The sequence below is a fragment of the Rattus norvegicus genome, chromosome 14, assembly GCF_036323735.1.
Source record: "Rattus norvegicus strain BN/NHsdMcwi chromosome 14, GRCr8, whole genome shotgun sequence".
Taxonomy (NCBI): domain Eukaryota; kingdom Metazoa; phylum Chordata; class Mammalia; order Rodentia; family Muridae; genus Rattus; species Rattus norvegicus.
In genome coordinates this window covers 82,759,110-82,785,581 of record NC_086032.1, presented here as the reverse complement: position 1 = coordinate 82,785,581, position 26,472 = coordinate 82,759,110, and the positions used below count along the sequence as shown (strand labels likewise).

Sequence of the window (26,472 nt, the reverse complement as noted above, 5' to 3'; positions counted from 1 at the left end):
GGAATTGCCTAGATCACATTGGCCTGTGGGCATCCCATGCCCATGGGGGACTGCCTTGTTAGACTGATGTAGGAGGGTCTGGCCCACCGTGGACAGTCATATGCCTAGGCAGGTGGTCGGGATGTATAAGCATACATAGCTCTAAGCATGAGCCAGAGTTACTGACCTAGTATATAGAATTTCTTTATGGTTCTACTTCAAGGTCCTGCTTCAACTCCTGTCTGACTTCTCTAAATGATGGACTATGCTTGGAAATGTAGCTAAATTGCTTTTGTTCCTGATGTCTTGGACAGTAAGAGAAAGAAAACTACCACAGGGAGGGAAGAGTACCCACAATCCTTGTTAAAGAAAGGCTCACCGGTCCTGCTCAGGATCAGGGTTCATGGAGCAAACCCAAGTATCAGGGTAATCTTTTTCTACTGAACTCAGCTGGAAGGGAAGAGTCCTCCATTTCAAACACAAATCTGCAAGAGAAAAATATCCTTCAACAGGTCACACACACCTATCAACAATTACTGGAATCCTGGCTCCTTATATCTAGGCTCATAGCAAGGATGTCCTTGATTTTCAACCTCTTTATTATTACAAAACAGTGATTTACCTTATAGACAGTGATTTTAGCAAGGATTAAAAATATCACGGGATCTTGATGCTATCAAGTCCTATCTAGGGCTGGAGAGATGGCTCAGCGGTTAAGAGCACCGACTGCTCTTCCACATGGTGGTTCACAACCATCTGTAATGGGATGCGATGCCCTCTTCTGGTGTGTCTGAAGACAGCTACAGTGTACTTGTATATGATAAATAAATAAATCTTTAAAAAAAAGTCCTATCTACCAGCCCTTCCCATCTATCAGGATCTAGCAGTCCTTCCTTCCTCTGGGCTCAGTCCGTCATTCTAAACCCTACATGGTACCAAACCTACTGAGCCTGGCCCAACTGGTATGAAGTGTCTCTGAGTCGTGGTGACTGTCTACCTAACTAAGAGAAACAGGAGGAACTAGCAGGCCACAAGACTGTGCTCACACAGCCACTGCCAAACAGATCCTGTCCCTTGTGGAACCCGAGTTCATGAATATTAGTCAAGTCAGAAGGCCAGCTGAGACTAAAGACAAGAATATCATGACAGGAGTCTGGAGACCACTCAACTCACCACACTGGATGGTGGTTGGAATTTCCATAGCCCTCCGGCGTTTGAAACGCAGCTCACTGGACGGGGGTTGGTTCCAGTTGGCGGAAAGATAGCCAAATTCATCCCAAAACTTGATGATCCCACGCTGGGCTAGAAGACAATGCCCACACATTAGGAGGGAAGCAGCTGTACATGTGACAATGTGAAACCCTCGTCCTAACTAAATCACCCTCTCAAGCCACATAAGCACCTTAAGGCTCATAAAGATAGGCTGAGGCCTGGTGGCCTGGTCACATTACCGATGGCGATGTCCTTCCAGTACTGTGCCAAGTGCTCCCCCATTGCTCGCAGCAGGTGCCGGTACTCCTTGGCATCAGCAAAGTCCTGCTTGTTATGCGTAGGCTCCAGAACCAGGTAGGGCACATCGACAACCCCGACAACCCCACCGCATGCCCTGCAAAGACAGAGCGGTCACAGCTATGTCACCAAAACACTCCCGCCACTCAGCAGGGCTGGCAGACTCTGCTAGAGCACTCACATGCCCCCTTCCAGCTGTGGGCCCACTTTCTCATACATCTTGATCAGGCGGCTACAGTTGTAGATAAACATGCCATCTAAGTCCCGGTGTTCAATATTGACCCCAAAAACAAAATTCAGTTCCTTGGGTTCTTTGAGTGCTCTAATAAAGGAGAAGGAAAAAAAACAAAACAAAACAAAACAAGCATATCAACTCACTAGCAGAAAAACATCATGGTGACAATGGTATGTTAAGTTTAGTTTGAGACATGTTAAAGTTCACATCTCTATTCAATATGTGATGTTAGACTTGATAAGGATCGGCACAGCTCATGACCCTCTGTGTATACATAGAACTTCATGTAGCAAAACAGGGATAGATTTAACTGTGACACTGCTGCAAATCTCTGCAGAGTTACATGGTAGAATAAATATAACATCACAGTCTTACATTCCGCAAAATCCCAGTTACATATATAACAGTAATAGTTCAGCCTGGTTTGTTTTTCAACATAGAGTCCTAGACAAACTACTCTGTAGCCTAGGATAGCCTGTCTCTGCCTCCCAAGTGCTGGGATTAAAGGTGTGAACCACTGCACCTAGCTTATATAATAGCTTTAAAGGCAAAAAAGTAACAAAAATACAGAAGATACTCATGACATGTCAAGAAGATCTCGGGACAAATTGGAGTGAAGTAAGCTGAAACTGTGTGAGGAAACCACCGGAGTCTAGCTAGGAACTCATGCCCCAGAGGCTGAGCCACACAATACACAGCTAGTGGGATGATGATTTATACCACACAGTACCTTCTAAATAAAACTGCACAAACCATAGTATCATTCTCTATAGCCAGTAGGGAGAATGAACTATGAGCATAGAAAAAATTCAAATGCATATTTTCAGAAGAATAAGGGAGTTTCACACTTTTTTACTTAAACAGTTTACACTTTTCAAGTTTTATTACAACGGGCATTCTTGGCAACCTTAACAGAAAAAAGTAAGAGAAGTACAACAGTGTGAAGGAAGTGAGTTTAGGACTTCAAGTGTCAACCTGCCTGCCTTCCACAAGTCAGTAGAAGCCCTTCAGTGCATCCGCAGGAACAGCACAGACTGCTTTCTCTAAGTACACTTGGGCCAAATGGCAGCCTGTCTGTACGAATGCTACATAATTTTAAAAGACTAACGGGCTGTCCAAGTGCTCACCGCTGCTTGGCATCCTTGATCCTTTTCTTGACATCGGCTTCTCTACGCAGGGTGATAGCTGCATTCTGCACCTGCCGCAACATCACCTGCAAATGTGTGACATCAGGTGAGTGGAAGAGGTTTGCTCTGCCACAGGAAACAATATGACATTTTTACACTGCTATTACCTGGATGCTAAAACTCACCTCCAGATTACTTCTTTCCACAGAAAAGTGACCTGACGGGGACACTTCATCTTATTAAGCTAAGGGTAGTGGATCCTAGTACCACATAAGCCATAGAAGAGAGTTTGAGTGTAAAGACTTACCCTGGAGTCCCGTGTCAGGTCCCCACCCATGCGTACTTCTAAAGTCCGAGCTTTGCTCTCTGCCTCCCGGGCCTTCTCTTCAGCTGAAACCGAAAAGCAATCAAAGGTTCAGAACTCCACCATCTTTCCTTTCTTCACAGAATGGTCCCTGCTGCACAAGGAATATATGCTAACAGGGAAAAGGCTACCTAGAGGAGTGATGGCCACATGGGCATCTCTAGGCTTGGACTAGAGAACTGCTTCAGAACAAAACAAAAACAGACAACCATCACAACAAAACCTGACATTCAAAACTGTCATGGTCAAGATATACACGCCTGTAATTCTAGTACTTGGCAGGCTAAGGCAGGAGGGTCACCCAGTTTGAGGCCAACACGGGACAGAGATAAGTCTATTAAATAAAAATTATAACCCCGAGGAAAGCATTATTTATACCCTGACATGCTTTTCAAGCTTTACAAATTAATTATAAGAGTCGATGGGAATTCAGCCATCAGCATGAGTTGGAGCCTGAAGAATGCTGTAGACAATCACCCTCATCAAACAGCCAAGAGAACTATGGTTATTCTGGGAGAGAAACCTTGTGATTTCTGCTTCAGGACAAGCAGTATGCACTATAAGGTATTTCAACCAGTCAAGCCAAAGAGTTGGTTTGTTAAAGAAAGACTCTATAGGTGTGTTTAATTCCACTGCCGCCCTTCGTAAAGTCCTAGAAACAGTGGGAGGAGGAGTCAAGTGTGGAGAAAAGTACTGGGAAGGTTAGATAGGGGGGACCTGGAGAGGAACTGACTTATGGTAGGAGAACAGCCTTGTGCCCAGGCTTCAGATAGAAGCAGTGCCCCCAGCTCCATCCCTCCTCCTAACACAGGGAGTAGCATTACCAATCCGGGCTACATGCTCTGCTTTCTTCACTTCCTGTTCTGCCCGAGTCTTGAAACGACTTGATGTATACTTGTACATCCTGAAGAGTGGAAAAAGCAACCTGAAGGCCAAGCAGCAGTGGGGCAGGCAGCCAACTTGAGCAGCTCAGGAAGCACCCTGCCTCCTCCCATGTGGTTACCCTGGTTCCTTGTGATGGAACAAATCCAGGCTCAATTCCTTACTTAATCTGTCTTTGGTGTTCAGCAGGATAAGGAGATTAAAGATGATCACCAGTGTTCCTGAGAAGAGGAATTCTCCCTCTCTGCCAGCCAACCCTGGCTCACCCTCCACATTACCACAAGCTCCATCTAGAGCGCCCAGATCCTCTCACCACTGTTCCCAGGAATCGCCATCTAATCTCACAGCAGGAACAAGTCTCCTTTCCTTTCCTGTAAAGAGTCTACAGGCTCCTGAACTTGAGACAAGACAGCTCCCTGTGCCACTCTCCACATCTCAGAAGGCCCTTCCCTTAAATGGCCTGGTCAATTAACCCAACAGCCTGTCAATCACTTCTGTCCTCCAGAGAGAAGTGTCTCTGGTAAACAGGTACAGTCAGCAGTCTTAGATGTTTCGCATTGCACCACCCTCACAATACCCCAGAGAAATGTGGCCAGGCTCCCTTTCCCAGTCCAGACCATGGTAGCTAGGCCCTTACCTGGGCTTATACAGGCAGCAGGAGAGTCTCTTGGTCTGCACCTTGTGTCCATGGATGAAGATCCTCATCCGGGGGTCAATATAAAGTACAGCAGCATAGGCTCGGAAGGAGCGTCGCTCTGGTTTCCTGGAGAAAGCAGGAACTGAGACATCCTGTGCCCACACCACAGTAAGCCCAAAGATAGGTATAGACTTCCTCTCATTCTGGCTCATGCCACTTTGACATGGTCCCTCACCACAGGTACTCCATCCTGCCGTGTCATGTCCCTAGCACAGGTGCCCCACAGACACCTCACCTGGCCGTTACAGGAACCCCAGTGCAATTTCGCTGTCCCTAGACCCAGACCTCAGTCTCTTCTGTCAATGAAAGAGTTAGAAAAGGAAACCACTAATCTTTGCTTTAGCCTGGCTGAGGAATCACTGCCTGTGATTAAACAGGCAGGAAATCTCAGACTTCCAGATCAATACTGCTACTACCAAGAGAAAGCCAGGAAAGGTCTCTTCCAGCTTTCCCTAGAGTCATCTAAGGAAGTGAAGACCAGTCCCAGGTCCTGCCACCCTTCCCAGCCATACTCACGTGCCCTCTGGGGAGGTTTCTGCCATCTGGATATCTTTTGGATTTGAGATTATGTCTAGTTCTGGCTCTCCATTATCCATAAGCTTGAGATTAAAGATGATCACCAGTGTTCCTGGGGAAGAGAAATCCTTTCTCTCTGCCAGCCAACCCTGGCCCACCCTCCACATTACCACAAGCTCTATCTAGAGCTCCCAGATTCTCTGGGCTGCAGGGCCAAAGCCCACTCACCACTATTCCCCGGAATCTTCATGAACTGGTTCATCACTTGCTCCTCAGTGTGGAAGGGGGAGTACTTGTACACAAGTTCTGTCTCAATGGCAAACTTCTCCACATTGTCTGTGATAGGTTCCCGTGTTCGAGCATTCCAGGTAGGCAATGGGACAATCACCTGTGTTTGGGGTTAGCACAGAAACACACTGTGACTGGGGCTCCAGAGCCACCTCCTCCAAACATGCTGCTTTCTTGTCCCTGCAGCTATGTAGGATGGCATTAGGTTTGTAGCTTTAGGTCCTTCCCCAAACTCCTGTCACTATGCTGGTTTGTGTCTTTAAAGTCTGTGTGCCTGTCTGAGTTGTCTTTGGACATTTCATTAATTTGGTAAAAATTCTAACTTTTACCATTAGGGAAAAATATATTTGCAATTATCCAGTGAATCTAGAGATATAAACTACACTCTACAATTTAGCAATTCTACTTCTGAGTAAATACATCCAGAGGAACTTTTGCACGTACATACCAGCAAACATAGGAATAACCCAAATACCCACTACAGATGACTACACTGAAACAGTCTATGGTAATAAAAGCAAGTAAAGGCACAGTCACAAATATGAATGGATCTCACAAACACAGTAGTATTATCTGAAAGAGATACAAATGAATTTCTATATTGTCAGTCCACATGAACAGATACAAAACCAAATTAATACACAAACATCAATGAACCAAATTAATACACAAACACCAATGACAGACAATGCCCCCAGCCCACATAAAGGAAGTGATCATCCTAAAAATTACCAGTGGTGATTTCTCCCAGGGGTATGCTGAGGACAATATGGGTCCGGTGTTCATAGGGGACTTCTAACTTTGGGTTATAATTGTGGCTACATGGATGTATACTTTATTACAACAATTCCTCAACATATCTGGAATTTGATTTTATGTCTAATTAGAAAAGAATCCCTTTTCTTCAAGTCTTCCTTAGTGGCTTCATCATCCCTTGTTGGCTAAAGGGATCCTCTCTGTGCAGAAACCAAATGAAGCACCTCATGGACTCAAGCCACACGGCACACACATCAGACAAAGGGGAAATTCAGTACCTCGCACAGGCCTGGGTGAAAACTCCTTAGGAGTTCTAACACTCTAGTTTCTGAAAAGCTTCATGCTGAAGTCATATCAACCACAGCCCTGGCTTGGACGAAATTCCTCCTGGACTGAAAATGATCCTATTTTGAAATCTTGGCAGAGTTTTTGCACTAGAGTACGATCCAAAACAGTGACCTTCTAGCACCAAGTAAGGGAACAGTCTCGATCCAGCCTTTCCCTCAAGGGAAGCAAGTCACATGTGCATTCTGTGAGCTTGTCTCTACACCTTCCCAGGTGAGAACAACACCTCTCTAATCTGTAGGCACTAATTTTCACTGTCACTCCTGCTTGAGCTCTTATGTCACCAATCTCCCAGTTTTCCTCCTAGACTTTCTCCGGATCCACACCTTTTAAAGTTGGCCTGCTTAGGTCTCAAGTTCTTTTTTTGTTCCATTTTCTTTTTTAAGTGATGTTATCTGCTACTAACTATTCCAGAGTCTAGGACTAGGGATGTAGGAAGAAAAGGGAGAGAGAGGGGAGGAGGAAAGGCAGAGGCAGGCAGGCAGGCAGGCAGGCAGGCAGGCAGGCAGCCAGTCAGCCAGCCAGTCAGTCAGCCAGCCTAGAGCTAATATTGACTCTAAACTCCAGACAGACTTCACTTTACATGTCCCAAACTAATTTACACTGTACAATGTCCTCCCTCCTCATTACCTCTCTTCCTTTTTTCCAGCCCCAGAAGGCCCACTAGTTCCAACCACCAGACCAGAGTCTACAAGTCTCTCTAATCCCTTTCTTTTCCCCCTTCAATAATCATCAAATAATGTATCAGTCTCACTCTAAAAGTAACTTCATTTCTCTTAGCTCCCAGCTTGCTACTATAGACAGGACCTCTTGGCTGGTCCACCCCAAATCTTTCTAATCCAATCACTGCAAAGTAACCACATGGACTTTCTAAAGAGAATCTGATACTAGGAACTGCTTTATTAAAATTCCATTCACTCAAATAAGGCCCCAAGCATTGGCCCAACCTGGCCTTGTTCTCCCAAGACTCTCTCCCCAGCACCGACCTCGAGGTTTAAGGATGTTTTTACTGACTGACGCCAAGACTCCTTCCACCAGGTGACATTGCTGAGTACCACAGCCCAGGCTGTCTATCTTCTCTAACAGGTTTGCTCTCACTGCATCTCTCTCCAATATGCTGAATAAGGTGACAAACCTCATCCAGTAGGTGAGTGAAAAAAAATCCATTCATTGGATAACTAAAAATGGTAGAAAAAGGTTCCCATTTTAACATCATCTAGTTTGCCACAAATTTATGCTCAGATCTCAACAGGACTAGTACAAATTCGATCACTGCTAACCAACAGAGGAACAAACTGAAATTCTCAACTGGACTATCTACCTAAGTGACAACTATGAATTTCTTTCTACACAGGTCTCTCTCAAGCCTCTATCACTCAGACCTGAAAGGACACTGGACAGACTTTCCCTACTCTGTGTTTGTCCCGCTCTTGACAAACACAGTGGTATATGTTCTTAAATGCTACATTCAGGAGGCAGAGGCAAGTGGATCTCTGTGAGTTCGAGGCCATCCTGGTATATACGTAACAAGTTCTAGCCAACCAGAACCACAGAGTTAAACCCTGTCTCGAAAGAGAAAAACTGCTCTTTAGTCTGAGCCACTAGACCACAAAGAGAATCAGGTAGGTTTTTGTTTAGCTCACGCATTTTTTTTTCTTTCTTTTTTTCGGAGCTGAGGACCGAACCCAGGGCCTTGCGCTTGCTAGGCAAGTGCTCTACCACTGAGCTAAATCCCCAACCCCGCATTTTTTTTTTTTTTAATGTATAAGGATGTTTTGCTTGACTGTATGTCTATGCACCAGAGAGGCCAGAAGGGGATATTAGATCCTCTGGAACTGGAGTTATAGACGGTAAGTAGTAAGTTGACACATGGTGCTAGGAACTGAATCCTGGTCCTCTGGGACCAGTTCTCTTAACTGCCAAACCATCTTGCTAGTCCCTATTACCAATATATTCTAGGAAGTTAAGATTTATTACTAAGCCTGTCTTCCAGGACAGTAATAATTACGGGGGCAAGGAAGCATCTGTTAATAACACCAGGTGGAAAGCGCTATTAACAAAGATCATGCTGATGTCTTCCTACCTGCTTTACCACCCGGTTAGGGTCTGACTCATGGTTTCTGATATAAGTTAGATCAACACACTTCCTCAATAAGAAAATGTGTTCACAACATACTCCATAAAATAATCATCATTGGGGAAAGACTCTGATGTTCTATTATTACCACCAGCTATAATTTCCCATCAGTTAGGGAAGCCCAAAATGAATGCTCTGGTAACAGTTCTCCATGGAGACACCCTCCACAGAAGTGGAGTATCCTGAAGATATGGAAAAGCTTCAAATCCAACTCTTATTTCTTACCACTTCGCAGTCTCAGAAGCAGAATAGACATTGTCTGAAGTACCTGGAGATTTTACTTCCTCTCACATAAAGGTATTATCTGCCTTACCACCTTCCAACCAACCAATGCATCCACCCATCTCATCCTGTAATAGCAGGCACTGCTCTAATTCTACAGCTCCAAGGAGCCCAGAACCACAGACAAACCCAGTAAAAGTCAAGTAGCAACTCAGGCCACAAGGATAAAACTTACTTCATCAATGCCTTCTTCCTCATGAAAGGTTCGAGACAGGAAGAGGCAAGTCATGGTATCTTCCTTCTTAGTGAAGAGGATAAAATCCTTCCCAATCCGCATTGAGCCCCTGAAAGGGAAACAGAAAACAATTATTCCCCAAGGACTTGAAGCTCATCTGAAAAGGGAGCACACCTTCCAGGCATAACTGAAGCTGATCAGAGAGCTCTTCTCAAGAGCGCCAATACCCCAGAGTCCCAACAGCCCTTGTTCCCTGCCACTCAGCAAGCACTCCAGGCCGTGCCTTCTTTTTTTTTTTTTTTTTTTTTTGGTTCTTTTTTTCGGAGCTGGGGACCGAACCCAGGGCCTTGCGCTTCCTAGGCAAGCGCTCTACCACTGAGCTAAATCCCCAGCCCCCAGGCCGTGCCTTCTTAAGGGTCTCTAATTCCTTAGTCTATAACCTATAACCCCCTTGAGCAAACTTCCCTCATTCAGGATTTTGGGTTACTCACAATCCCTCTAGAATATACTTACAAAGGCCCCAAGCCCTGGCTTAGCGACCCTCCCAGCTTACTGCCACAACCCTAACAAATGAACATGCCTGATCTCTGGGCCCATGTGGTCTTCTGTGACGTTATCAAATTTCACTCCTGCAGCTGACACCTTCAATTCATCATCATCTTTTGGGGCCACACCCTCTTCCTATCCTGTCCTTCCTTCACTAACACAAAATCCCTTCCTGTCCACTCATCAAATACCAACACTGTCCAGAGAAGTGTCAGAAGTCTTTCAAAACTTGACTGAGACACTTACCAAATACAAATGCTAATTTGATCTTTGAAGAGCATGGCCTATATCCACGTCTAGTAACTCTAGCCATTCTCTGTCTCAGAACTGCTTTGCTATTTTGAGCTTACTCTATAGCCCTGAGTTTGTCTTCAACAAGGCAGAAATTTAAAAAGCTTGGCATAGAGCAGAGTGGTGGAACCTTTGCCTAGCATGTGCAAGAGCCTGGATTCAATCCCCAAAATCAATGGAAAACAAAATTCATCTGGCAAAAGTCTAAATGGAACCAATGGCTTCCTTCCTGTTAGGCCATGTTAATCCTTCTACAGAACAGGTAGAGACAGGCTTTTCCTGGCCGCACAGGGCAGGGCAGAAGTATGAAGCAGCAGTAGAAAGACTATCTACTCAACAATGAGGCTATTTAGTTCCATATTTTTCTGAACAGCTTCTAAGTTTTATGGCTATTATCTCATTAGTCCTTACAATGCCCCTGAGAAAAGACAATGGTAGAAGCCTCATTAATCTCTACATACAATCCAGCCTGGCATGTCAGGCATACAAATGAATGTCACATCCCATTTCCCAGGCACTCTTGAAAACTCCCAAGACACTCCATAGATACCCTCAGGGCTGTCAATTCTCTTTCCTGATGACAGGACTCATTTTCCTTAAACCTCAGTATGCTCCTTCCTTCCCCACAGCTTGTGGACAGCACTGCCCTCACACAAATTTGGCAAAACTTTCTTCATACCTTTTTTTTGTTTGTTTGTGGTTTTGATCCTGATTATAGAGTCTGATTACCAGAAACTCTAAAACATCACCTTCCTTGCTCAATCGATCCCATGCTTTCCATAAATCACCTCACCTAACTTCTGAACTTTGAACACTAGATGGCTCCAATTCAACGAGACCTTCATAAAAACCTCCTAAACATGTGACAACTGCATTCTAACTCTGTACAAGTCCCTTCTCCGTCTTCTAAGCACTTCTCAGTCACGTTTTACTGGCCCCTGAGGGAGAATTTCAGAAGTTAGAACCTCATTTTTTAGGTTAGGAAACATCAGAAAGTTAAAGCTAAGTCTGCGAAGGACTATCAAGACCCCAGGTTCATAGGAATTAGATAACTTTTTCAGAATCCTCTGGGGAAAGCTCCCACTGTGATCACAGATTAGGAACTCTCAAAGCAGTAAGAGCACTTGATCCTTAACTCTTGATAAGTCTGATCATATACAAGAAGTCACAACTTTAGTGACTAAATGGATAGATTAAGATCTGAACCTTTGTCTGACCAAAGTGAAATGGACAACCACTTCCATTTTCTAATCAGAAAGAGCTGGCTCATATCTCCACTCTCATAGGAACACCTGTACACTCAGGCAAGTCAGTTCCTATACATCTCAACTTTTTTATTTGAGAATGTTAATAAAGCCCACCCAACATGGGCTAAAGTGGTATCATCCATATGAAGTTTAGCACAGTGCCTCCTCGTACATGAGTAAGTGCTTATTATTAGCATTTGGTTCCTGTGCTGAGAAATCAAAGCCCAGGAACCAAGCACCTGGACTCTTTGGAAGCACTCTCTCCTCCACACCCAAAGCACAATGCACTTGAGGCCCAATCAAGGTTGTTGACAGATCAAACCACGACCTTTTCCAAAATAAACAACATGTTTCCACAGCAGGACAGGAACACAACTCAATTCCATCTGCACAAACTCCAACTCCACTAACCCTCACTCCACCAAAAGGCTCTGTGCAGATGGAGATAGCGACTTCAGAATAGAAACCCCTTCTCTCAGGGCTCCACTCCAAAACAGAACAACACACTCTAAGCACTAAACAATGGAAACCAAGGTCTGAGGGATCAACAGATTAAAGGTATCAGATGGATCTCCTGCTATATGGCTTTGCAAGATGTCCACATAAGACAGTTTGCTCCAGGAAGCCTGTATTTCTGGCACAAGCATACTGATAAGATTGTGAAGTGATTCCCTTGACATCTCGGATATGCCCCAACCCCAGAAGAAAACCACCCATACCTTCAACCACAGATATAAATAATATTCAGTAATAGGAGAAAGAGAGAGAGCTCTAGAGAATAATGTTTTAGATATTCGTACTAATCAATATACTGAGCAAATTCAGCTACGGTTGGTTAATTACCCGCATTACTACTCCTTTCTGACTCGCCTATTGCTTCAGATTTTATAGTCCTAGAGGGACAAAAAGAAGGACAGCGAGAACGCACCATGTGATTTTGTGCCTAGCCCTATGCCAAGCTTCCAATATACGTACGATTTTAATCCATTGCCATACTGCCCAATTTGGGTGGACTCGGGAGTTCTTTTGGCTGACTTCCCAAACTGGATCACACTAGCAGCATCACCTCAAATGGTAGACAAGAGAAAATAAAAAGTTAGCATTAGTTTCTCGGACCTCTCAAAGTTAGCAACATGAGTCAGGTTAAATACAAGCATGGCTATATGCCAGCAAAACCTCTCTCCAAGGAAATTTAGTCATGAGGCATAAGAAGGACATCCTTGCTTGGCCCATCAATACCACCAGTGTCCTGTGTTGTTACCAAAACATGGGAAACAATCTCAGGGGAAGAAGCCTCAGTAGTTATGGCTCTAGGATGTTGGACAAGCTGATTAATGTATTGTCAAGAGAACAGTAATCTAACTGATTTCAGGTTGACACTCATGTTATCTGAACACCTCCCCTGTTAGGACAAGACCCGGCAAACACACAGTGTAATTAAGCTGAGATGTTGCAACAGGCTTTTCATTCCCCAGGTGGATCCTCTAGCCACAACAGTGAGGTCACAAAAAAACTTTAATAATAAATTGTTATGCTCCACAAAACAATCATCATATAACCACTTACTCGGATCCATTCCTGCTCCATCATCCAAAAAGCAAAGCATAAATCCTCCTCGAAGGTCTTCCCGCCTCTCTATAAAAGAAGCGGCTGCCATTATTCAGCTGTTACCACTTACAGGGCGACAGCCTGGGTATGAACAGAAGGTGAACCAAAGTGAAGCCTGGTAAAAAGAGTTAGGTCAAATCTAGTTTCTTCCAAAAGTACTAAGCTAGTATGAATTAAACATCAGGGCACTTGAGGATGTGAAGCTTCTCTGGGGCTTTCTAACTTACAACAAAACTCCCAAAAATCTATTGGAAGGGGCCAGTACTGAACCACACTCGACTACTGAATATGCCTATCTTTTATATATGCACGTCTCCTCTCTTTACAGCTCTTACATCTGCCCAATGCCATGTACCTCAAGTCATCTGAGTAGTCTACTCTGTACTATCCTCACCAACTGTTCAAACTCAACAGTTTCTTCCTGTGTGGTTTAAGTCTGAGGTAATATTCAAAATGATGCCAGATGGGGATGAGTACAATGGTGGCAGCTGCCACCTAAACAATGAATTACTATGTTTACATATGATCACTACTAGATTAAATGCAGATTGTGTCATATCCTCTCCTAGATATAGGCCCTTGAAAGGAAGAGATGATGTAAGACGCAGCAAGAGGGGTTGGGGATTTAGCTCAGTGGTAGAGCGCTTGCCTAGGAAGCGCAAGGCCCTGGGTTCGGTCCCCAGCTCCAAAAAAAAAAAAATCAAAAAAAAAAAAAAAAAGACGCAGCAAGAGATTCTTGGTTCTGGGCAGGACCTGCCGATCAGAACTACAGTCCTCTAGTGAGAAGATACAGAGCTGCTGTGGCAGGGCTTCCTGGCTAACGGGAAAGAGACACAACAGGCTGTGGCTACCAGTAAGCAGATGAGCAATGTGCTTAGTGACTGTCTTATGCAGCGTCGAGTGGCAACTCAGAGCAGGTCGTGACAATGGAGAAGACTCTTAAATAAGGGGAAAGACCATACCAAGTATCAAGGTGCCCTTTAACTCAATGAAGCCTACCTAATCAGTGGGAATCAGATCTGTAGATATAAAATAGAGAAGGGAGTGAGGCAGAAGTGGAAGCAGGGAACGCAAACAAACCATGTAAAGAACACTAACATCAACCTCTCAGTAGACATGTTGCTCATGGTCCACTGCTCAGCACAAGAGTAAAAGTTGACAAGAACAAATCTAATAAAAAGGAGGAAGTCTGTGTAAGACAGTCAAGCCCAAGGCTACTTTGGAGCCTACTCCCTAAAGAAGAGCCCAAGCTTCAGTTCACGTTGTACAATTATCTATCCTGACAAATCTGTTTTAAATGGTTTTTGTCCTCCCCTCAGGGTAAAACTAAATGAGTCATGACTACCCTCTGCTAAATGAACAAACTAATGTGAATTAAAATACTGTTTTAGATGGACCATAAAGCACAGAGATTTTCAAGTATCACTCAATGTTCAGGAGGCTGAACCTTCATTAAAATGCCTCTTAAAAGTTCAAGAAGGAGGGGCTGGGGATTTAGCTCAGTGGTAGAGCGCTTACCTAGGAAGCGCAAGGCCCTGGGTTCGGTCCCCAGCTCCGAAAAAAAGAACCAAAAAAAAAAAAAAAAAAAAAAGTTCAAGAAGGAGGCTCTTCCTGGAAGATCCTGTAGACGAGAACATTTCTCCCTAAGGTAGTACCTCTTATCAAAACCTAGGTAAGCCAGTGAAACGTGGCAAGTAGGAACACGGATTTTTATTGCTCCTGTCTTTAAAGTATTAAAAGTCTTCCAATTTTCCATCTATAAAAAGCAGTGTCTAATGAAGCCTCAAACTGGGTAAAGTACAGAGCATGATGGTAGCACTGTCTCAGACCCGTCCAGAGATGGACACTACACAGACTAATGTAAACTATGCTATAATTATGTGAAGACTGATTTGGGGTTTAAAAACTGGAGCCATATAAATTTGAAAAGTCCCAAGACCACTGAAATTCCTTGAATAATACCTAAGAAGTTACTTTCTAGACCCTTGTGTTAGGGTAACTGCCAAACTATTTTAGCAGAGGTATAACTTCAACTGTGGTTTCAAGTTCTCCCAGTTCAAAGATTTATCTCAATTTTTTTTTCTATGGGGCTAGAGGGATAATTCAATGGTTAAGAGCATATAGTGTCGGGGTTGGGGATTTAGCTCAGTGGTAGAGCGCTTGCCTAGCAAACGCAAGGCCCTGGGTTCAGTCCCCAGCTCCGAAAACAAGAAAAAAGAAAAAAAGAAAAAGCATATAGTGTCTTATAGAAGGCCCAATTCTAGTTCCCAGGAACCACAATGGTGGTTCACCAACCACCTAAAACTCTAAAACTCCAACTCTAGACGATCTAATGCTCTCTTCTGCCCTCCATATGTCCCCATGCTGTGTGCATATGTGTGTGTGCACATGTGTGTGTGTGCGCGCGCGCGCGTGTGTGTGTGTGTGTGTGTGTGTGTGAGAGAGAGAGAGAGAGAAAGACAGAGGAGAGAGAGAATTTTTTTTACAAGTTTCTTCATGCAGCTTACAAGTGCTGTATGACCACAGAGTCAGAGTTGGCCTGGAACTCTCCATGTAGCAGAGACAATTGAAGTGATCCTCCTGTCTACCCCCAGAGAGCTGGGATTAATGGCATGAACCACAATGCCCAGATTCTTTATTGGGTTTCTTTTTTTTTTCTTTCTTTCTTTTTTTTTTTTCAGAGCTGGGGACCGCTGAACTAAATCCCCAACCCCCCAATGCCCAGATTCTTACTGTCATGATTGCTCCCTAGAGGTCTAGTTATCTGTCTGTAACCATTTGTAATGTGCTGTTTCTTCAATTGGATATTAGGTTCTTAGAGCAAAGGCTTCATCTCACCCTCTGGACTTTTCCAAAGGCAAATAGGAAGCACACTGAGCACTCTATTTATAATCTAATTTTTCTGGATTTCCTTCTAAAATTTACCCAAAGAAGGTGGTCGAAGGGAACAAAGATGATCTTTTCTTTATAAGAACTCAAGCTATGAGGATGTGTCCCTTCAGTAACACTTGAAGTAGAGGCTCATTTTTCTTAATCCTCAGGACAATAGTTTGAATATTCGCTGTTTCTTTGAGAGCTAACTGCCAACATTCCTACAAGCAAACTCAGCTATAGCTTGGGAAGATGGCACCATGTAGGAGATTTGGCAATCATTATCCTGAAGTCTCTTACTGTACTACTTTTTCTGTTACTTTCATCTAAGAGTAAAAAACTAATTAGTGTGTCCCTGTCTAAAACCAAAAACAAGTAACAATAACAAAACCAATTTGGCACTCTTTAACAGAAGGCTTTCAGAATTTGGGCAGGATAGCTGTTATGTAGGTATTCTGAATGCTTTGTTTTCTCCAAATAACTTAGTCCAAATGCCTCATCTTTTCTAGAAAGTCTTCCTAATAATACAACTCTAATGGTTCTGGGCTTTATTCCCACTATCAAGTGATTCCATAAAGAGGGCTATCTGATAACTATGTTCCACATAAACACAGATTTCCAAAAGCTAAGCATTGCTCAAAACATGACCAAAAACCTTCCAGATTTCAGAAAAGAATATCAATAAAATATATCACATTAACCAAATTGGATTTAAGAATGGATTCGAGGTTGGGGATTTAGCTCAGTGGTAGAGCGCTTGCCTAGCAAGCCCAAGGCCCTGGGTTCGGTCCCCAGCTCCGAAAAAAAGAAAAATGAAAAGAAGAAGAAGAAGAAAAAAAGAATGGATTCAATTCTATTTTTCAAGGTTTTAGTATTAAAATGACCAAAAAGGGTATTGCTATAAATACTGAATAGGCAGAACACAAACTATTTAAAAATAAAAGGAGAATGATAATGCCTATAAGCCCTTTCACTGTTGCCATCACTCTGGGAGAAAGATGACCTTAAAATATAACAGCAGAGCCAACTAAGCAAAATAGCAGAGGCTGCCACAGTGTCCAGTTTTAAGCCCAACACTTCAAAGAGGTGGTCTATGATTTCTATTCCAGTTACTTCCAAATATATTCAAGTTGAATGCAGAAATGAAGAGCATACTTGTGAGGGATTTCCTGCTTGGTTTAAAGTGGGTAGATCTACTTCTAGTCTAGACCTTTGAGGTAGAAAGGCATCTGACTTTGATCTGAATCTTGAAGCAGGGACACATACCTTCAACCTGGGCCACACCTTCTATCTGGAAGCCTATATAAGGACATGGAAGACAGAGCTTTTGATGTCTTTTGCCCTGACTAATACAAGTTTTGGTACCAGAAGTAGCTCCAGAACAACAGAAGTATAAGGATGAAGTAAAGCTTCTCCAACGGTCCTGTCTCCTAGGGGGGTGAAGGGCACTAAAAGCCCATGGTATGAACTATTTATGAACTTAAGGAGATAAATGCATTTGACTATACTGACCTTCCAATTGTGAGTAGTAATAGATTTGGTGACCCTGTATCTAAAACTGTGACAGTTTGGGGAAAGTAAGGAACAGGATAATGCTGGTTGTTATGCAATTTATCTACGGGTAACTAACAAAGGATAGGGCTGCTCCATGATAAAATCAACCAGCTTCTAGATCTCAGAATACGGTGAAGGGCAAAAAAGAACTCAGTGATAAACTGACCAGTTCCAGATGTGCATAAACAGCCTAGAAGTTTCTAAGTGTGCCTAGAAGAAAGTTTTCTCTCCAGAAGCCACAGAGCTCAAGTTAGGGAAAATCAAACTGAAGCCCTCATTATAAAGTTGGCAAGCCAACAATGAAAATTTAAGTCCCAGAGTCAGAGGGTCCATAGTTAAAGGGCATTACTTAGTAGAGAATGGGATCCTTTAACTTCGGATTGGGATGTGTGGGAGGACCCTATTGAACCTTCTGATTCTCAAGGGTTTTTTTCACTTAAGTGGTACTCTTAGCCTCACTCCTTAAAATACTGCCTTTTCACCCTAGACTGAGAAAATTAAACCCTCATTGTCTACTAAACCAGCAATGACTTTCTCTGAAGGAGAAATAGAAAATGTATAGTTGCTCATTGTAGCCAATGGACTGGCTGGATGATCAGGGACCTGAAAAGAGCATGATTAGAAAATTGGTGAGAAAGACATCTGGGGAAGAAGTATATGGCTAGATCTCTCCAAATGACAAATTATATGAAGATACTTCTGTTCCATGTAAATGCTCACCAAAAGGTGAGTTCTACAGAGAAGAAGCTCAATAATCAAGTAGACAGAATGACTGTCCAAGTCAGCTTCTTTCTCTAGCCATTCCTGTCATTGATGAATAGGCCCACAAACAAAACGGCCTTGGTGGCAGGGATGGGGTTACGCATGGGCTTGACAGTATCAATTACCATTCAACAAGTGACCTTGCTACAGCCACTGCTGAGTGCCAGATCTGCCAACCACAGAGATCAACACTGAGCCCCAGATATGGAATCATTCCTGGGGTGACCAGAGACAGTGACCTGGTGGCAGGTTGACTACATTGGACCCCTTCCTCTGAAAAAGACAACTTTGTCCTTACTAAAGTAGATACTTATTCTGGTTATGGATTTGCCTTTCCTGCACATAATGGTTCTGCCAAAACCACCGTACATGGACTTAGAGAAAGGCCTTAACCACCATCATAGTATTCCACACAGTATTGCTTCTGATCAAGCAATTCACTTCACAGCCAGAGAGGGCAACAATGGGCCCACAACCATGGAATCCACTGGTCTTACCATGTTCCCTACAATACTGATGGAATGGCCTTGGAAGAATTGCACTGTCAATTAAGTGGCTACAGCCTGGAGGGCTGTGGCAAGGTTTCCAGAAGGCGGTATATGCTTTGAATCAGTATCCAATACAATATATGGTACAGTTTCTCGCACTGCCAGAATTCATGGGTCCAGGAATCAAGGGGTGAAAAGAGAGTAATAGTTCCACTCACTATCACCACTAGTGACCCCATTACAAAAATTTGTCTACTCTTCTTGCAACCCTAAGTTCTGCTGTCCTGGAAGTTTTGGTTTCAGAATGGGGAATGTTTCTACTGGGAGATAAAACAAACACGTCATTGAACTAGAAGCTCATTCTTCCTCCTGGCCACTTTGGGCTTCTAATGCCTTTAAACCAACAAGCTAAAAAAAAAAGAGTAACATTGTTAGGAGAGGTGACTGATCCAAATCACCATGGGGGAAATTGGAATGCTTCTGCACAATGGAGGTCACAAGAATTGTGTCTGGAATGCAGAAGATCTTTTAGGGTGTCTCTTGGTGCTACCAGGTCCTGTGATTAAGTCAATGGGGAATAACAACAGCTTAATGCAGGCACAGATCCTTCAGGAATGAAGATATGAGTCACTTCTTCCTTCAAGAGGGAAAAAAAAAAGCAAGACCCAATGAGATGCTTGATAGGGGTGGAACAGAATGGGTAGTAGAAAAAGGTAGTTATAAATACCAGGTAAGGCCACATGGCCAATTATGGAAACAAGGGTTATAATTGACATAAGTGTTTTTATCATATTTTGTTAAGAATGTGTTCATTCAGATATTTGTGTTTTCTTTCAATTTTCTTATCCTGCAATGACTTCAATTAAGAAATACTAATGGTTATTATATTTAAGTTTGAGATACTAAAACAATGTCCCCCAAGGGACATCTCCACCTATTCTAAATTTATAATCAGTTTGAGGTTTTACAAAGGATAGTTATATCATTTTAGGTGTAATTATGACCTTGTTAAATATATAATATGCTTGCAATTATATGTGGGATAGTTATGATTTAGGCTATTATGACCTGGTTATTGTTTTCACTTGGAAATTAATCACAACATAAAGAGAGATGAATGTGTGACAAGTTGACAAGGGTGGACTTGTGATGGCTGTTCTTGGTTGTCAACTTGACTACATCTAGAATTAACTGGAATTCGAAATTAGAGGTCACACCTGTGAGGGATTTTCTGCTTGGTTTGAAGTGGGTGGATCCACTTCTAGTCTGAACCTTTGAGACATAAAGGCACATGAATTTGATCTGAATCTTGAGGCAGGAATATACACCTTTAATCTGAGTCATGCCTTCTGCTGGAAGCTTATATAAAGACATGGAAGACAGAAGAAACTTTTGCTCTTTGCCTGTTTGTCCTCATCTTGCTAGCACATCCATTCCTTCACTGCCATTAGAACCTACCTCTTTGGGATTCCAGTGTACACTGAAAACTAGCGAAGACATCCAGTCTTGTGAACTGAGAGACTACTAGATTCTTGGATCCTCCTTCCATTCACAGTCAGCCATTGTTGGATTGGGATTGTTGGACTGGGGGAATCCCAAAGAGGATTGTAGCCTCTATATCATTTTATCATTTTAATAAATCCCCCATATATATATATATATGTGTGTGTGTGTGTGTGTGTGTGTGTGTGTGTGTGTATTCCTTCTATTAATTACTATCACTCTAGAGCATCCTGACTAATACATGGTCTCGACATCTCTATAAACCAATTACAAGTTATTGCTGCTACATCGGCAACTTTTCAGGGAGGGACCTCTGCTACCAAGAGTAGTGAGGGATTAATTCCAACAATATCTTGCCTTCTAGGAAGATGAGAAATACTGGGTCATTTTACTTCCCACTATTTTGTTCCACTATCCTCATAAATCTTCTAGGTTCTAAGACATATATGATCAGAAATGCGCCATTTCCACCTATAACACGAAGAAATTCTGCCATCTCCAGGCTCCAGAAACCTTAACCACAGTAAAAAAAAACAAAACAAGTACATTAAAAAAAGAAAGCTTAGCAATGTAAGGTCTAAAGTCTGGCTTACCAGCATAAATGTCTATTCTGGTGGCATCAGCATCTCTGCAAAATTAAAGGGGGAAAAAAACCCTTGAAATACAAATGAGAATATGAACTATCAATCAGCAAATGCACAGTGCAATGCATACTATTTTGAATTATTCAAGCTATAAAAGACTTTTTTTTTACATGATTACATAATTTCCCTGACATATGCATGAACTATTTCAAGCACTCCAAATTATTTAGGATACATGACACATAGGACCTGGATACATTATTAACAGTTTCATACATCCTAGCAGCTCCGTGTTCACTATATAGCCAGGAATGGCCTTGAATTTCAAATCCTCCCGCTTCAGCCTCCTAAGCACTGAGAACACAAGTGTGCACTACCATGCTCCATAGATACACTGCTAGAGATAAAACATAGGATTTGTGCGTGTTAGTGCACATTCTATAACTTGTACTATGTCAACCTCCCTAGATATATTTAATGTTGATTTCACTATAAAAATCGTTCATTATTATATATGTATATGTACACAGCATGTATATGTTCATGTATGTGTGAATGTACCTGGGCAAGTATACATGTGAAGACTGAAGGTTGATACCGAGTGTCCCCCTTACATGTGCTCTCCCTTTTCCTTCTGTCTACATTTACTTGTTGTGTTGTGTGCTACTGTGCATGGTCCTGGAGCACAGAAGTCAGACAGCAATTTGGAAGAGTGGTTCTCTCCTTCTACCGTGTGTATTCAAAATGGTCATCAGCTTAGCGGCAGACTGAGCCATCTTACTGAACCTTCTACCTTATTTTTACTGGATCTTGAAGACTCAACTAAAGTGGCTAGCCAGCAAGTACCAGAGGGTTTCTTTTCTCCTTTCCTCATCCTCAAGCATTGGAGTTACAAGCATGCACTCTCAGGCCAGGCTTTTATGAGTGCTGGGACTCAGGTCTCATTCTTGAACAGCAGTCACACACATCACACCCCTGTGCACGCACACACGCGCAAGCACACACACCAAGATCAAATATTTGTTTCTTTCACTCATTTTACTACAATCATAAAAAGATGTTCCAACATGTGTTTTTCCTTCTTCTCAACATTTGAAGAAGTATAACCCACCAGAGAACCTTGATCTGTGACAAATATTGTAATGAACAAATCAGTCCTGAGACCACAATTTTATCTTCCCTAATCTTGAAAGAAATCTCATTAGATTCCAGCAATCAGTTGAAGTATGCAAACTTGTCATAAATAATAACCTCTTTAAAGGCCTGGAATTACAGTTCTATTAAGTACAGACAAAAAGGCAGGCATACTTTTATTGGTTTTAAATGGAAAAAAAAAATTCCACTAAAACTTCACATAGCTCTGGAGATGTAGATCAGTGGTAGACTACATGCTTAGCACATGTAAGGTCTGGGTTCAATCCTAGCACCAAAAACATAAAACAAAGAAGATACGCATACCTGCATATGTACCTATTCTCAAAGGCATAAACATATTTTAACATACGAGGCTGAGGAAGTGAGAATGTAGTTCAGTTGGTACAGTGCTTGCTTATCATGCACAAAACACTGGGCTGGATCCCTAACCTGACATTGGACATAGCGACGCGGGCCTGGGAACTGAGTAACCCCAGTGCTCAGAAAGGAGCAGGAGAATTGGAAGCTTAAGGCCATCCCTAACAACACACGAAGTTTGACACCAGTCTGGGTTACATGAGACCCTATCTCAAAAAAATTACCTGCCACAGCAGCACATCATAGTTCCACTAAAGTAATAAGCAGCAAATGCAAACATAATTCTATGAAGCTACATTTTTTAACTGAATGGTAAAATTATGAACTAATCAGAATTAAAACAAAATGGGAATTTTGTAGTTGTACAATGTGTCATCTAGTACATCTCCATAAGCAGGTGTCAAACAGTAGTAAAAGCAAAATTAAAAAAGTATAACACATATCTGTAATGCTAACACTCAAGAGACTGAGGCAGGAGGGTCTATGCTATACAGTAAGGCCTGTTTCAAAAAACAAAAAGTACTAACAGTATATGTCTGCTGAAAAGACATTAAGAATTAATTCATCAGTTCACTAACTGAGGATGTTCCAAATTATACAATCGACCATTACCTCCTCTTCCTTCACTAGTTATCAACACTAGTCAATAAATAATACATCTGAGTGTTAGTTTACATTCAATAAAACTAATATTATATTTTTATAATATAACTATAAATAGAATCTTTATTTGAACTAGTCTTTGTGAACAAACCCCAACTTTTATTTGGTCTTATACAGTAATATGTATATTCGTTTAACACTAAGAATACAATATATGAATGCTGAAACATGATTCCTTCCAAACACTGCTGCTAACAATGGAAGATACAAGACCAGGCATAATAGCACACAGCACAAGCACATGAGAAGAAGAGGTCAGTGGAGCACTGTAAATTCAGTCACCCTGCTCTGTCTTCACAGTGAGTACCAGGCCAGCCAGAGTTATACAGTGAGGTCCTATTTCAAAATGACCAACAAACAACCCACAATGGAAGATTAAAGCTACCTGCAATGAAACCATGTATTTGGGAGATGTAAAACTCTGGCCTAGTTTTAAAGGCATTCAGTGGTATAACATCTTAGCAGCACAAATATAATGTGTCCCATCAGTTTGAATCTCCTAACTTAACTCCCTACTTTTCACAATTATCACACTCTAATCACAAGGGAGGGTGGTTTAGAAGTGGATAGTTTCCTATTTTTAGGTTAGATCACAAAGAGCAATGAATGAATTTAAGGTAATCAAGAAAAGTATCAATTACTGTGCTAATAAAAATACTTCTTGCTAACAAGTCTCTTAGGAGTTACAACAAATAGAACAAAAATGTCTTTCTCTCAAGTCATCTGAGAGCAAAAGTATTGATGATACATAAAGTCCCACTCTAAGCAATTATAGGTTAGAAGACTACGTACCTTGCATTATCAACCAGTTCAGCAAGAGCACCAAATAAGAATTCATGAGTGGTTCTGAAATAATAAATGTTAAGAGTCAACAAAAGTATTATGAACTGAACATGAGTTTTAAAGTTATAAAACATTTAAGAGGCTTTAGAAAAAAATTCCAAATCCCCACGTGTATTAATGATGCATAGTACTAAATTTAAACTTCTCCATAACACAAGCCTTGCTAGAGCTAATTCCTCTCAAATTATCAAGTCCTGCCATTTGCTAGAAATGTTCTTTCTTCCTGTGTTTAATTGAAAAACCCACCTTAAGGAATCTTTGAATTTCTATATGCACTGTTAAAAGTAGTGATAGTCTTCCTACGGGGGAAAATGCCTGTATTTTATCTTTCATTGCTTTAAGCACCTGTCAGTTTCTACATAGAAGGAATTATAAACATATAATCCCAGAAGTAAATAAGTATCTTGAATTCTGAAAAGATATGATTACTAAACCCAAACTTTCAGAAGCTTCCAGGAGATAACCACTGAAGTCTCTATTTAAAAAGCTAATTTCCTCCTAGATACCCAAAAGACATCAAATTCCAGAAGGATTTAAAAAAAAAAAAAAGGATCTAGACATAGACTTGGTTTTTACCCAACATCTGAGAAAGTCAAAAATAAGTATTTTTGCTTATAAGCTGCCCAAGAGGATGAGTTTTCTCTTTTCACTGGTACAGATCACACTCAGGTATTTATAACACAAACTGCTAAAAGAGATGATCAGTTTAACCCTGTCTTAATTCATGTATTTTCTTATAACAGTCTTCATTAATCATAAAGTAGAACAGGTCCAGGAAGAACCACCCAGAAAACCAGCTTGACTTTTAAAGGAAATAGAGAGTAACAGACACAAACCATAATCAATTTTCATAAATTATTCTTGCTTTTTTGTTTCAGTCAATAGTCAAGATGATATTTTCTAAAAATTTAGATTGAAATATAACACTAATACCTAGCATTTAAGATCTTAAACCACTTATTATATTGGTCTAAGCAAACTATAAACCATTGGTGTTTAACTTCTCCTAACTGAACTATCCAGAAAAACTGATTTTTGTCAATTACTCTTCATTTTTCCACTGTGAATTTTTAGTAAGTAAAATTATCACTTCCTAGAATTTTAGTAAGAAATTTTCTCCCATGAGATCAGTAAATATATCTGTTGTTAATCCAAAGGTAGTAGAACCAAGAGATACATTGTAGCAAGACACAGATTCAGACTTTTTTTTTTTTTTTTGATCACCATTTCACTTACGGAATGAAGTTCAAATTATTCTTTTGGCTAAAATCCAAATGTTAAGTATTTGACCTGGAAACATTAAATTTCTAAAAGAAACCTTGCCTTTAAAAATCATCTCTTTACAAATAAGTGTCTACAAGTTATGGCAGCAATGCCCATATTTCTATCTCCTTGTATCATTGAAGAGAGAGTAAGATGAAGAACTCAAGGCCAGACTATGTGGCAAAATACTGTGCAAAAAAATAAATAAATACATTTCAAATTTCAAACCTATGGGTTGAAACCCCCCCTAAATTACTGGAAAACACAAATATTTATGATTCATAACAGTAGCAAAATAACAGTTGTGAAGTAGCTTTAAGAATAATTTTATGGTTGGGAGAACTGTATCTAAGGAAAAAACTGAGGATATAAGCATGTGTGGTATTTGTCGAACATGCTTAGGCCCTATACTTAATCCTCACCAAAAAGAGAGGCAGGCAGGCAGGCAGGCAGACAGGTTGGAAAATTAAAGTGAATTGTTAAAGATAATGTAAATTAAAAGTCAACCCAGAGACCCAGACTGTAGCTCAGTGTCTGAGCACTTGCCTTGGTTAGATCCCTACTCTAAAAAAACAAAAAAGCCAATCAATACGCATTATGGCACAAACTGTAATTCCATAGTGCCAAGGGAGGACAAAGAAAAGTTTTAGGCAAGTCCAGGTTGCATAGCTAGATCCTATCTCTAAAACAAAATTAAGAGGGGAATCTAGGTTTGAACAGTGGCTATATCCTAAGTTTTCTCTGAGGTGTAATTACTGCTAACTGAATTATCCCAATACCTCACCATGAAGACTTAAAATATAGTCAGCATTGGCAATTCCTGATGATCTCTATAGAGACTCAAATTATTTTTTTAAAAAACAGGATTCAAATATTTGTTCTCAAGTTTTCAGTCATCTATCTTCCTGTTAGATGTAAGCCAGATAATTATATCAAATTAGTTTCCTATACAATCTAGAATGTGTATTAGAAATATAAAATAGCCAACTCTATTTTTAATAATTTTCATTTATTTAAACACAAACATCTTTAATATACGTCAATGAATCTCAAAAAATTAGCCTTTGGAGTACAACAATAAGACATATCAAAATATAGTACCAATTCACTTATAAAATAGAGCTCAAATTCTTCTGTCTTAAAAAAATGATGTTTCTAGGTTGGGGAATGTAGCTCAGTTGGTAGGGTACGTGACTAACATGTACAAGATAAAACTAGGTATGGTGGTACATGGCCATAACTCAGATGTAAAGACAAGAAGATCGGAAGGTCAAAGTCATCCTTGGTGATTTACCAAGTTCCAGGTCAATCTGGACTATGTGAGACCTTATCTCAAAAAAAGAAAATGTTTCTGGTCTTTGATTGTAAAACTGTAAGTAAGAATTATGGGGAAGGGATTGGAGATTTAGCTCAGTGGTAGAGCACTTGCCTAGCAAGCGCAAGGC

The 26,472-nt window shown here is 41.3% G+C and overlaps 1 protein-coding gene across 2 annotated transcripts in view; it reads right to left on the bottom strand.

The window, feature by feature from the left end:
- Morc2 (MORC family CW-type zinc finger 2) overlaps window positions 1-26,472 on the bottom strand; it is a 42,537-nt gene that overhangs the window by 9,399 nt on the left and 6,666 nt on the right. For both annotated transcript variants that reach the window (XR_005492921.2, NM_001415108.1), the window contains exons 2-16: window positions 23,714-23,767; window positions 20,756-20,790; window positions 12,943-13,011; window positions 12,352-12,442; window positions 9,293-9,401; window positions 5,538-5,697; window positions 5,310-5,421; window positions 4,734-4,859; window positions 4,039-4,118; window positions 3,158-3,240; window positions 2,851-2,936; window positions 1,670-1,810; window positions 1,431-1,585; window positions 1,153-1,281; window positions 359-464 (exon numbers count right to left, since the gene is read on the bottom strand). Coding sequence is in view for 1 of the 2 variants with exons in the window: in NM_001415108.1 (NP_001402037.1) it covers window positions 359-464; window positions 1,153-1,281; window positions 1,431-1,585; window positions 1,670-1,810; window positions 2,851-2,936; window positions 3,158-3,240; window positions 4,039-4,118; window positions 4,734-4,859; window positions 5,310-5,421; window positions 5,538-5,697; window positions 9,293-9,401; window positions 12,352-12,442; window positions 12,943-13,011; window positions 20,756-20,790; window positions 23,714-23,767 (1,536 nt within the window). In the remaining variant the exon portion in view is untranslated. The remainder of the gene's footprint in view (window positions 1-358; window positions 465-1,152; window positions 1,282-1,430; window positions 1,586-1,669; window positions 1,811-2,850; window positions 2,937-3,157; window positions 3,241-4,038; window positions 4,119-4,733; window positions 4,860-5,309; window positions 5,422-5,537; window positions 5,698-9,292; window positions 9,402-12,351; window positions 12,443-12,942; window positions 13,012-20,755; window positions 20,791-23,713; window positions 23,768-26,472) is intronic.